General features: G+C 54.9%; 1 protein-coding gene across 1 annotated transcript in view; it reads right to left on the reverse strand.

Moving 5' to 3' along the window:
• Window positions 1–11,824, reverse strand: part of LOC119111217 (NGFI-A-binding protein homolog) — a 46,931-nt gene extending 35,107 nt beyond the window's left edge. Inside the window, exon 1 of the mRNA XM_037235035.1 lies at window positions 11,686–11,824. Coding sequence (XP_037090930.1) covers window positions 11,686–11,824 — 139 coding nt within the window. The remainder of the gene's footprint in view (window positions 1–11,685) is intronic.
• Between the last annotated feature and the right edge of the window lie 826 nt (window positions 11,825–12,650).

The raw sequence follows: 12,650 nt of genomic DNA on the forward strand, positions 1-12,650 counted from the left end.
TGGACCTGTCGATCACCGCCAAGCCTGGACCCGCACCCCAATCCCACGAGGTCGACAGCGCTCTGACCGTTGCCTGTCCCGGCCTGGGACGCGGCCGCTCGGCCAACCCCACTCCGCCCGAGCCGCCGGAGCGGGGTCGGCCGGCCGCCGCAGAGCGCGGCTTCACTTCAATCGGCCACTGCACCGCTCCTTTGTGCCCGCCGGCGCCCGATCAATACGTGCACATGTGAGCTGCCGGCCGGCGCGCTCTGTCCTCCCGGACGCCGCTTTTTCGCCGCCCCTGCCATTGACCTGGCTGCTGCACGCGCTGCCCCATATTTTACAGCGCATCGATTACGTTTTTAGGCGGGGAAGTTCAACGGTATACCGACTAATCCGGCCGAGCCGACGGCGCCAGTTGCCGGCTTCGTCCGTGGCGCGGCAGCACCGTCGCGCACGCACTTTCCGACGAGGGGTAGGGGATGGGGCAGGCCGGCGGGTCGAGCGCGGCGCACGACGGCAATGACCCCGGCCAAACAGAGGTGGAGAGCTGGCACCGCCGCGCAGCCGCCAGCAGGCAGCGTTGAGAGAGCCCCAGCGTCTGGCCGGGCTGCAGCTTCAACAGAGCTGTCACGACGATGATAATGACACTGGATGTGCAGACTTTCTACTTCTACTTTCTACATGTCAATTGCACGCCCTGTCAGGAACTTTCTTCGCGTTGTAAGCAAAAGCGAAACACACTGAGATCAGAGATCGTAATAAAGTAATTGGCAAACTGCGTTTCATTCCTAAACTCATGCCACAATTCGGTACGAATGCGAACCAATATTGGTCGTTGGAGTTTTAGTACACGCCGATGGCTGCGGCCGTTTTAGCCCATATCATGCTTGCGGCCTCAGCCCACGAATAATATCGGGTATCGAACATGACATGTACAGATAATGTCATCGTCATAGCTTTGTAAGGGCTGTGGAATTGCCTCATCTGTATCTGCAATGCCATCTTCAAAGATAGCTATTTAACTCCTTGATGATGTGTTTCAACTAAGTCGGAACCCGTGAAGAACGAAGAGTGCCACACACTTTGGGCTGCATACGGCTACTTAAAGGAACTGCCTTAATACATGCTGTTTAATAGTGCTACTCAACAGGAATAGCTTTAACATGCATTCTCAATACAAGTGATTAATTGAGAGGAATAAGTATCTCTTAAAACGACAGGGAACCAACATGAACGTGGCTCTCACGCTATGCACACCAAGGACGCTGGCAATGGAAGCGATACATAAAATGGTGTATTTTCTGCATGCTCATAACGTTATGTAGAGGAAACTTTGTGAACAGTTTTAAAACAATCTGAGCAGTACAGCTGCACCAACAAGAGCAGTTTGAGTCTGTACTTCGGAAGTGTATTCCCACTCCTGGCCAGAATTCCTCCCGCGTCCCGCACCCTGGCCGGCATGTCGTCCCTAGCATCGCCAGCAAACAACAGATGCATGAATGCGATACGCGGATGAAACTGAGTTCCGGTCGTTGACCGGCTAAGGCGGTCAGCTCTCTGAAACGGTGATGAACGATGAACGGTTTCGTGACCTTTTACGGTCATGTGAACATTGAACGGGTCCAAATTGTCTGGAAAGCTGTGAGCGCGTGACAGCGAGCGCCGGAGAGACGGCGGCGATGCCAGCCGAGGTCATCTACCGCATCACCGGACACTTCCCTACCGACAAACGTCCCGTGACCCACGCTCGCGCACCGCCGGAGGCAAGTGCCTGCCCGGGGCCCGACCGAGCGCGCGCGCGCGCCTCGCGCACTCACCGTGGACTCCGCTGGGCGTCGGCTCGGACTCGGACTCATCGCCGCTGTGCGCGGCAGCCGGGTACGGCGGCCGCGACTCGGCCGGGTACAGCCGGTGGCTCATAACCGGAGCCGGCATACCTGGCGCGCGGCTGCCATGGGGCCGCCGGCCGGCCGGCGGAGGGGACGCGCACTTCCAGTGGCGGCGCGGCGCCGACTGTGGCGCGGCCGGCGCCGGCCGGCGCGCCGCTCGCTCCCCCAGCCACCCCCGTCGGCAAAAACGGCGCACAAAAACGGCCCTATCGCAACAGACGAGCGCGTGCAAAAACGCCGCCGACTGCGGTCTTTGCCGGCGAGTGTGCCCGAGTAAAAAGCACTGGGCACGGCGCCGGTAAAAACTGACGGAGGGTGGAGCGGCCCGCCGACAGCTGACCGGACCGGCGCGGGTGGACAGGCGCGCTGGACGCTGGACTCCGGAGTGGACACTCCGCAGAGGCAGGGGCCAATCGAGGCAGTGGGTTTGAGTTTGAGCTTGAATGACCAGGCGAGCGAAGGAAAAGTCCATGTTTCGATATTTTCGTCATGGCTGGTGTGGCCGAGTAGCACCGTTGGCATACAAATCCCCTAATCCAAATTACCTGCCGCTCTGAAGATCACCCCCTAGCTTTTGTCTGGTGGATCGCAACTCCAGTTAAATGACTTGTCCACGACGAATGGCTTTGATCTCGGCGAATTGGGGGAAGAATGGTGTCCAGTCCTCCGGACCTGTCCTCGCCTATCACACCGCATGAGCAGCGCTCATTCCCTATGGCACACACGTGTGCATACATGCAGACATTTACATGGATACAATTTCCATTTTAAAAACACTCAACTTGCTGTCCTCGCAGGTTTGAAAAGTTCACACTGTTATGGTGTACACGAAGAAGCGCACTGTTGAACTCAACGCCAGTGGGGTAGGTCATGCATTTTGGTGTTAAAAGGAGGATAATACCTACGTTGGCGATCGATGGAGGCTGAAGCTTGCATAATTTAGGACAAAATCTTAACAAATTTATATAAAAGACATTATGAAACATTCACTTCTCGCACTCTCTCAGAAAGCCGGATAATAGCGTAAATACAAAAGCTGTGCGCAAAAAGGTACATCATACGCACAGAGTTTACGTTTCGGGTTAAGTATCGGCGAAAGCGGCGCACCAAGCACGCCACTCTGGCACGTCACTCCCTCGTCAGCGCGAACATGACGTCGAATCATAATCGGCGCCATCGCGAAAATGCATCCCATCGGAAGACCTGTCCCCCACCCTAAATATCTCCACTGACGTCCTATTGGCTGCAGCGGTAGGCTCTGCTCGCTCCCAGAGCTCCTGACCGCTCCCATCGCTCCTGGCCCTGGTCCTGGTCGCCCCATCGGTCCCCACTCCTGCGGGTACGGATAACCTGGTAGGATTGTTGCTGTGATAGATTGTTGCGCCGTCACCAACATGTGTCACGCCGTAACCTGGTTTGCTGGGTGCGTGCAACGACTTCCGTTCATTTCTACGCCAGACTATACACCATTGGGGGGGGGGGGGGGATCCCCTTAAAGATTCATCGATCAGCAATGCCCAGAAATGCCAGATAACTGTGAGATTTGTGCTTGGCTCCGGACAGAGTCGGGATTGATACCTAGATGGACGAAATTTCCGTTGCATCAGGGTGAAATCGAGACTCTTGGGCGTTTTTTTGTGAGTCTGAGCCGAGGTTCAGGCACCTCTAGTATCCGTGAGCAGACTCAGCTGTAATTGTAAGCAAAACGGCATTTTCATACGTAGCTTTTGTGCACACCATATGGATCACAGTCATATCTAACTGCGTCGTGAAAATAAATGCCCAGAGTGAACTATCTCCCAAACTGATGTCCCCGCAATTATTTCCTTTGGACTATATAAGGGCATTGGAGCATATCTCTTAGAACCGGAATCGGAATTGTCGGAATGTTGCGCTGTGCTGCTTGGAGCCAAACGCGGAATCGATGTCCTGTGCTGTGAGTCAGAATCAATTCCTCGGAAGCGAAATCGAGCACAAGTCGGACAACTGCAGCTTAAAGGATGAATGGAACCACGTTATGACAGAGTAGCTATCGCAAGGCACATATCGGGCAGGTCCATGTCAGCAAATCTGAGCGGGTCGGAAGGCTGCGCTTTTTTACTCGAAAACAACTTTGTTGTGTTTTGTGTGTGAATTAGGCAGTGAACAATAATTGGATGCATAAATTTATCGTAACTCCAGCTTACTGGAACAGATCAATCCCGAATAGCACTGAACTCAAATGCACCAAGACGCATGGTATGGTGCAAGCCGAGTGAAGTGACAAAGAGTCGCTTCTTTAGCGTGTAGAGGAGACCATGGCACATCAACAAATGGAACCAAGCGTCTTTGAAAGCTATGCAAAAAGGTTCTATCCATGTGTCGAAATGTTCACGTTTATGGGGTTTCAGCAGGTGAAGAGATTTACTCATGCGTTGTCACACGTGAATTCATGCAATATGTTGCATGGAAATCAGCTGCGCGTGAGCCTCGCTAAGCCCGGTCAAGGAGTCGACGAAATGAATTGATGATACGATACGATACGATATCAGTGCGACGAATACACAAATACACTTATTTGTGTATTCCGTGACCGTAACAAAGCTCAAGCTGCAACACATATATCGTGGGTGCATATCGGTCACGACGAACTTGGTTTCCATCTGTCCAGCTTGCACGGTCCAGCATGTCTTGGTTTAGACCACAGCGCGTGGCATTGGAGACTTTTTTGTGAAATCGGATCATTCCCCATGGATAGGGTCGGACAACGTTGACCCAACCTAGTAATTTATATTCGACACTTCCGAGCATGCTCTGAGGCTGCTTTCATGTCTTCATCCTTTCCGGTGATCGAGATCTAACTTCAGACCCTTAAACGCCCCCAAACGACGCATACCCCCTCTGCGTTCGCGTGTGTATGACCAGTTGCAGACATCAGCCGGCGTATCTGCCGTCACTGTTGTCAGGTCTCTCCACTGGCGAGCGGTGCTGGTCCCGTATCGGTGTGACCGTATCTGGCCTAGTCTGGCCCCGCGATGCGTTTCTCTGTGCAGTCAGCAAAGGTCACGCCTCCTACGGTGACCGCATGGGTAACGGAGGCGCAGTCAGATAAAGGGTGTGAGAGAAGCTCGATGAGTACACTTCACACCAACCTTTAACCTCCTGTTGGGAGGCATCTCTGGTTAATACCGAAAAAATCCGGGCATTAGGGGGCAGCGGTACTCCTTGGCTGCATCCCAGTTAGGAAGTGCTAAGTTATGGCGATTTCACAACGTTGTAGGAAAACCAGCAGTTGACATGCAAATACCTCAGAGGCGTTGCGGCACAAGTTCTAAGCGATTCTCAAATATGAACCTGACAACTGCATGCGTCACGATCGGTGATAGCGAGGACCCCAGCCGTGACTGGCCGTGACGGAAAGCCGTGACGGACCGTGACGGAAGGGCGTGACCTGCCCGGTCGGGCCAGCTCAGGTCACACTGCTGAAGCTGCACAACTTCTGGCCACTTGATTACACCATTTCCGACCGTGTAACATGAGCGTGGCCTGTGGTCTTGCTTCTTACATGTTTTGTACGGCTGGTAGCTATTTATGGTTCCGTGTGGCAGTGCAGCTGCGCATCTCCGCGCGGTTGAACACGCGTGGCGATCGAAAAGCCGTGGCGCGGAATCCCGTGTATGTACTTGGCACTTGAGTGGCAAAAAAGTCATCCATTTTCGCTACGATTTTCTGGGAAAATCTTCAAAACCTGAGGGCCTCTAAACATTTGGTTTGATTTCCCTCTTCCAAACGTCAGGCTCACTTTTCCATGCTAGGCGATCACGGGCCCGTGCGCGTATTGCACTTACTAGCCGCGATGAGGGTTGTTCTGCACATCCTCCTATAAATAAGCATACTGCGGCGGCAAGCCCAAGCTCAGGCGATGCTGGGGTTTGTCCGCGGGAACAGCACGAAGGCGACAATTTAAGAAGATGTACGCAAATATAACAACGATAAGTAGGTGTCTGCACAACAGAACACTCCGCCCGTCGGTATCAGCCCCAAGGGCGGATTGTGCACGCGGGCTTCCATGAGGACTACCTGTACACACTCACCGTAGCAAATCACCGTGTCCGCAGGACTCGGTAAGAGCGGCGTCAGCTGACTCCTCTAGTGTGGCGTTAGCTGCTACTCTAGTGCGGCGTCATCTGACTACTCTAGTGCGGCGTCAACTGACTACTCTAGCGCGGCGCCAGCTGACTCCTCTAGAGCAGCGTCAGCTGGCTCCTCTCGTGTGGCGTTAGCTGCTCTTCTAGTGCGGCGTCATCTGACTACTCTAGTGCGGCGTCAGCTGACTCCTCTAGTGTGACGTCAGCTGACTCCTCTAGAGCAGCGTCAGCTGACTCCTCTCGTGTGGCGTTAGCTGCTCTTCTAGTGCGGCGTCATCTGACTACTCTAGTGCGGCGTCAGCTGACTATTCTAGCGCGGCGTCAGCTGGCTAGTGCGACGTCAGCTGACTCCCTAGTGCGGCGTCAGCTGACTCCTCTAGTGTGGCGTCAGCTTACTACTCTAGTGCGGCGTCAGTTGACTGCTCTAGTGAGACGGGCCGGACTGCGGGCCCAGCGCTGTTCATCGTCACATTCCACCGACAACGCCAAAAACACGTCAAAGAATTGTGAATGCCACGCCATCTGTCCAGTGTGAACCCTGACACAATGCAATCGAAGCACACCCCTGCGTTAACACACACTCATGTGGGGGGGGGGGGGCAAATTGACCCCCCCCCAGCCGAAGGTTTTTCCGGAATGGTTTTCGAACGGCGCGGCGTAGTCGCGCCAAATTTGTCATAGCTGTAGACAACTAAATAGCAAATCGTTTGGCATAAAAAAATGAGATGTACCTTGTAAGTTCACTGACCTATGGCAGGTCAAAGTCAGGCCATGGTTTCAGCGAAGGTAATTTCTAGGGAATCGTTCGATCTGACCCAGAACGGAGTGTTTGACGAAGCCATACATCTCTGAGATTCTTTCTTGGGCAACACGACAATGGAATGATCAAATTCCATTGACCTAGAGTCAGGTGTGAAGGTCAGAACAAGGTCAAACCCAACCTGTTTTATCACTTAAAGGATTGCTGTATGGGGTAGTTTCTGGAGCTGATTTCGAATTTGTTGATAACAGAAACAGTATTATACACCTTCCATAGACATTGCGCTGTCTAGCGTAATTTTTGTCGCTTATTCAAATGCAAAACGCAAAGCAGTTTTGTGTGATTTCGATCACCATGACCTTAAAAAAATTAAGCAAGGTCATTGACCCTAAGGGAGCATGTGACCTTTTGCGTAGGACAGTTATCTAGGGTTCTAGTGGCCCTTAGGTGACCAACCTGAAATTTGACCCTGTTTAACCTTATTTGACCCGAAGTTCATGACGTAGGTACGTCAAACCTCAGCCTAAGTGAGTTCACGTACAGGTTAACACACCCTGTGAATTTGGTGTATCTAGCTCTCTTCGTTCCTGAGATCTTAGCGGGGTCAAATTGACCTCCCTTTCCCGAGCAAAGCGTATCCAGCCGGCCACGCGGGCGCGTATTAAGATGGTCCACATTCACGTGCTGCGTATATTTTTCAGCACCGCAGCCGTGCGTCCCAGTCGCGAGAGGGAGGGCGGGTGGGGGGGGGGGGGGGGGCGACCGAGCGTGCATTGGAAAGCCCGGGGAGACCGCCCGGCAGCCTCGCCTGCTGCCTCTCTCAACGCCGGACAAGGCGACATGGCGGTATCGCTCTTCTCCCGCGTCGGTCCCATCCATATTGAGACAATGGCCATTGCCCCATTTGGGTCCGTGAACCCTGGATTATGTTGCTGAGGCAAAACGCCACACACTTCACCTTTCTGGACGCGTTTGTCCTGTTGTAAGCTCGGCTAGCCGTGCCTGCGGTCTGGAGAACTGTCGCTGGCGTCAGCGTCGATTACGCAATCGCACCGCAGCGTGGCGCCCGAGGGCCGTGATTTCGGACTAGTGATCGGACAAAGGCCGCACGTGACCGGTGGGAAGCGGCGCTCATGGCTTCTACAGAGCCTTGTTGTTAGATACCATACGTGCGACAAACCTGATTGGCAGAATCCCAACGTCCCATTATTTTTTGGCGGGCTGTTTATTTTTCACACGAATTCAAACAAAGCCGGCTACGGCTTGCAGCGTGATTTTGCGGCCATGCAACTTCTCTTGATCTTTCTTTCACCCCTGCGTGGGTAAACAAAGTTTTGCATGCAAATGCTCGGTGTTGTCCCCTCTCCGGCCAGCTGCTCCGCTAAATAAAGGAACTTCTCACAACTGCTGAACATTGCAGGCTTGCACCATTGCAGCCGCGTCGTGCAGCTGGGAAGACGAGGCGGCACGGTGCGAAACTGTCATAAGCCGCAAAAACGGAGCCGAAATTCAAACAGCGCGATCCGTGCTTGCCGCCAAACGGCGACAGGCGGTGACGGCCTATAACCTGCCGCCCTGGAGCTGCGGGGCTTCGCGGGTAGGAAGCGACAGCACCACTGTCTTGCAGAGTGGACGGGTCCCTGTCGAGCAATGACTGACACCTTTTGCGTATTTACTCAGATTGCCGAAAGCTTATAAAATGCTCTATGAGCTCGCTATGCTACATGCCAGCATGGAAGCATGGCACATGCGTGCATGAAAGCATGCTGCATACACTTCAGGGAGCATGATCTGTGGAATCTGAGACACCACATACTTACAAGAAAACATCGGTTGGTTCAGAATGCCATTTGCTTCGGAATATCTTTACATTTTTATGCCCATGTTCAATGCAATTCGACGTGCAGGTTTACATCTAGCCAATCTGTGTGGCTAGGCAAGACAGTAGTAATAGCCTCTTTCATAGGAAAAAAAACCAGGAGAACGGAGATATACATGTGATGATATTTCACCAACATCCCTTCATCGAAACAATAACAGAATCTCCATTTTCCTGGTTTTTCTCCGGGGTATGAGGCTATTACTACTGTCTTATCTACGATAATAATGTTCCCCATAAATGCACTTAACAATTTACACATCACACAGCCTGTGTGTTTCTTGACCTGGGGCGTAGACCGGCGTGCGTGACGTCCTGGACCACACCTCACGTGCGTACGTCGCCGTGCATAGTCTGCTTCACTGAAGGAGCTGGGGCGCCACTGTGGGGGCTCGGCCATAGCGGCTTTGTGGTGCGGTCTGGCTCCGCAATGGCGACTGTGGGTGGTGGACGTCCCCGGCCAGAAATCGAAATAGAAAAAACCAGGAGACTGAAATCGTATTGAATGGTACAGGCAAATGGTCTTGATGACATCATGTAATTTCAGGGACTTGCAAACGCGGGGTACCCATCTCTGTTGGTTTGCAGCCCGTCTAAAGTGATGAAGCGAAGCACGTCTTTCATTTGATCGCAGGAAAGAGTGCCGCGAAATGCAGCAACTCGGTTAACATTCTTCCGTTATATAGGGTTTGCGGCTTATGAAGTAAAGATGTTGAATAAAGCTACCAGCCTTGTGAACATCATGCACATCCAGAGACGTAGCCAATGGGTGAGGGCAGGGGCCTTGGCTCAGGGGGCAGGGGGCCAAAGCTGCCCTTGAACCAAGAGGTTGACACTAAATATTGGGCGAATTCGCGGGAAGTTGGTCTTAATTGGGATGATTTGAGAGGAAATTTGCCATCCTCACCCGAGGCAGATTTTTACCACGTGTACGTGCGCTGCAAGTAAAATGCAACCGGATATGCTATTTTCATGTATATTAAGGTACACACTTATAACTTGAACCGTCATTCAGCGGCATTCAGTGATGGGAGTTTTTTACCCAATCCACATTATAAACTGGGTTTTGGCAATACCCTGCAGCTACACGTTCGTCCGTTACGCCAATGCGCCCGAGTTGCATCACGAGTTCAACGGAAGCAGAACTTGGCGAAAATTGGAAAGGATGATGACACTAATTTGTGCATACATTCCTCTCATCCAGTCCTGCATGAAGGTGGTGCTAAATTTCTGAAGCACTGGGATGCATCTGCACCCCCCAGATGCCACCAAAACACCGCTAATTTACCATTTCCCAAGGGTCTGGTTTCAATTACGCCAGAGATTAACATCATCATGCCACTAAGTTGATTTTTGTTTTACACTGACAATATCAAAAGGTGGGGATGCGGCTAACTTTGACAAATGAAGCAAAACTAGTCGCTACGTATGGTTTCTATACAAATTTTGATTCTACGTTCGTTGCGATATCAACGGCCGTACGGCCTTCCCATGACCGTACTTCTGCCGAGGTCGCTATTCAGCCATCGCGGGTTACTCGTTGGTTTGCCCTGCCCGTGAAAGCCTCCAGTCTGGGCCTACGCAGCACATGAGCGCACTTCCTTTGCACAGGTTGTGCTCATTAGGCTTCATATTGAAGTGCACTTCGTTTCAATACATTGTGCGTGCTGCCCTCTCACCAAGGTCCGTCTCTCCCCCCCCCTCACCATCTCTGTTAAGAAAGTGATGTCTGTGCTCCTGAACGACATTAAAGCTCAGAGGGCTGGAGATACTTTTTGACCACAGGCATTTGAAAAATGTGCATGTCATTTGGCGTAGTCTGTAAAGTTCTGACTTTATGTATGCTTAACACGTTTATGTCTTACCACTCAGACCCGTACTTCCCTGGATCTGCTATTTCCGCATGTCTTAGCTGTCCCATGTTTCTGAAGATTGTGCTCTCGAATTGATGCAGCAAATTTACCCTGTAGTATGCGTTCATACCACATTATATGATCTCATTTCACGACCTTTTAGACTATCGAGCACAAAAAACGGCATCAACCCACCCCAGTGTCAGGAGGCGATGATGCAGCACTGATGGCGAACAACGATGAAATGGTCGCTTGAATGTGATGTGACACCATGAAGCTGCCCGAGCGAAACAAGGTGCCTCTGAACGACATTAGCCGACCCATATATCAAGCCGGTCCACCGCAGACGCGACGGACTTCCCCCGTCAGTACACTGGGGCGGCCCGTTCGCGCCGCGCTGCTCGCCACCGCTGACGTACGGCCGCGCACCAAGACCTTCATTCACACTATTCGCCTGAGGCAGAACAACACCTGGATGCAAGCGTGCGGGCCTTCGGGCCGCGGCCCGGTCGGGCCGTTATCACACAAACAAGCGTGCCAAGGTCGGCCGAGCCGAGAACGCCGCGGCGCGCTGAGAACGCCACAGCCTCCACCGAGCACCGCCGCCCGCACCTCTGCGGGAACGGCGCTGACACCGTGACACCGTGACACAGAGAGAGCTGCACAGGCCGTGTCACGGGCTGGCCAGAGACACCAGCTTAATTCGAGGCGTGGTTGCTGATCCTGTGGATTTCAGTTTTGAGCTTCTGGGGGAGGGATGGAGGCAACCAACGCTAAGTCGTGCAAGAGGGCGCTAAAACGTACCTTCGCTCGCACGTGATCAGCTTCATGTATAGACACAGTGCTACACTTAAACTCTGATGCGGCGGTGCGGAATTTCGTACTGAAGCGCAGCGAAAGCCGTTGAGCCACGCCCTTGCGTGCTGTCCCACCAAGCGTGAAGCGGGGGTGAGGCCATTCTAAATCCACATGGCCCAGTGAAATGAAACACGTTCTTATGTGACACAATGCCAAACAAGTCTGCTTGCAGCAAGTTCGCGAGAGCCAACGACGACGAGCCCCGACATCTATGACACGCACTCCTCCCAAGTGACACCTGCGCTGGCGACTGCACAGCGCCCGTCGCAAGGCCCAGCTGGGCCGGCGGCCGCGGCCGCGGCCGCTGGCCGGCAGGCCGCGTCGCTGGGCACGTTACCTTGACCGTATCGGTTGCGGCTGAACACGACTCCGGCCTGCACCGGCAGCAGGGGGCTCTGCGAGAGCGCCGGCACCGACTGGCGGCCCGAGGTCAGCGCCAGGCTGGTCGGGGTCACCGTCAGGCCCGCCGGCGCCATGGCGAAGCTGGCGGAGGTCACGGCTGAGGCCGGCCACTGGGGCGCCGGCCAGCGAGGCGGTCGCCGAGCTGACGGCGAACGGGCCCTGGCACGCCGGCCGAGCTCACCACACCGCCGTTGGGCAGCGCTCCGAACGGCGGCGTCACACCGCGCCGGCCGTTGACGCTCTCCATGGAGCGGCGCCGGCCGCGCGTCCCCACCGGCACACGCACTCGCGCGCACTGTCAGCGCCCGGCCGCCTGCCGCCGGCCCGGCCCGCTGCAATGTTGCATAAGTGACGTAACACAACGATCGGGCGGGTCAACGGACGGGCGGCGGCTGTCTCCGCGGCTGGCCACGTGCCGTCGCTCCGGCGCTCCGGCGCTCCGGCGCTCGGGCTGGGACGACCGGCGGCCGGCGGACGGCGGCTGGCGGCGGCGCGCCGGTCACGCGGCCATGCTGGGTCGCAGGCCCGGCCCATGGCGGCGGCCCATGGCGCCGATCGTTAGCGGCGGCGTCAGCTGGCGGCGCGCGCGCGGCTCGGGCGGAGCGGGCCGAGCGGGCGGCCGCGGCGGCGACGCTCACTCATTGACTCGCGGCCGCCAGCCGACGCCGGAAAAAAGCGGCACGGAAAAAGTGGCCGCGCCGCCAGCGCCGCGCTGCGGATTGCAGGCAACCTACAAGGCCACCGGCATGCAATGCGCGCCGGCGGCGGCGGGGGAGGCGGCCGGCCGACCGAGAGAGAGGCGCCCGGCCGGCCCAGCTCGGCCGCGCCGGCGCCGCGCCGACGCCGGCGACACACGCTCGCTGCACCGGGACGCGGCCTCACCGGCCGGGCGAGGCGGAA

Source organism: Pollicipes pollicipes, unplaced genomic scaffold (assembly GCF_011947565.3).
Source record: "Pollicipes pollicipes isolate AB1234 unplaced genomic scaffold, Ppol_2.1 Scaffold_7261;HRSCAF=8764_pilon_pilon_pilon, whole genome shotgun sequence".
In the NCBI taxonomy this organism is placed as follows: domain Eukaryota; kingdom Metazoa; phylum Arthropoda; class Thecostraca; order Pollicipedomorpha; family Pollicipedidae; genus Pollicipes; species Pollicipes pollicipes.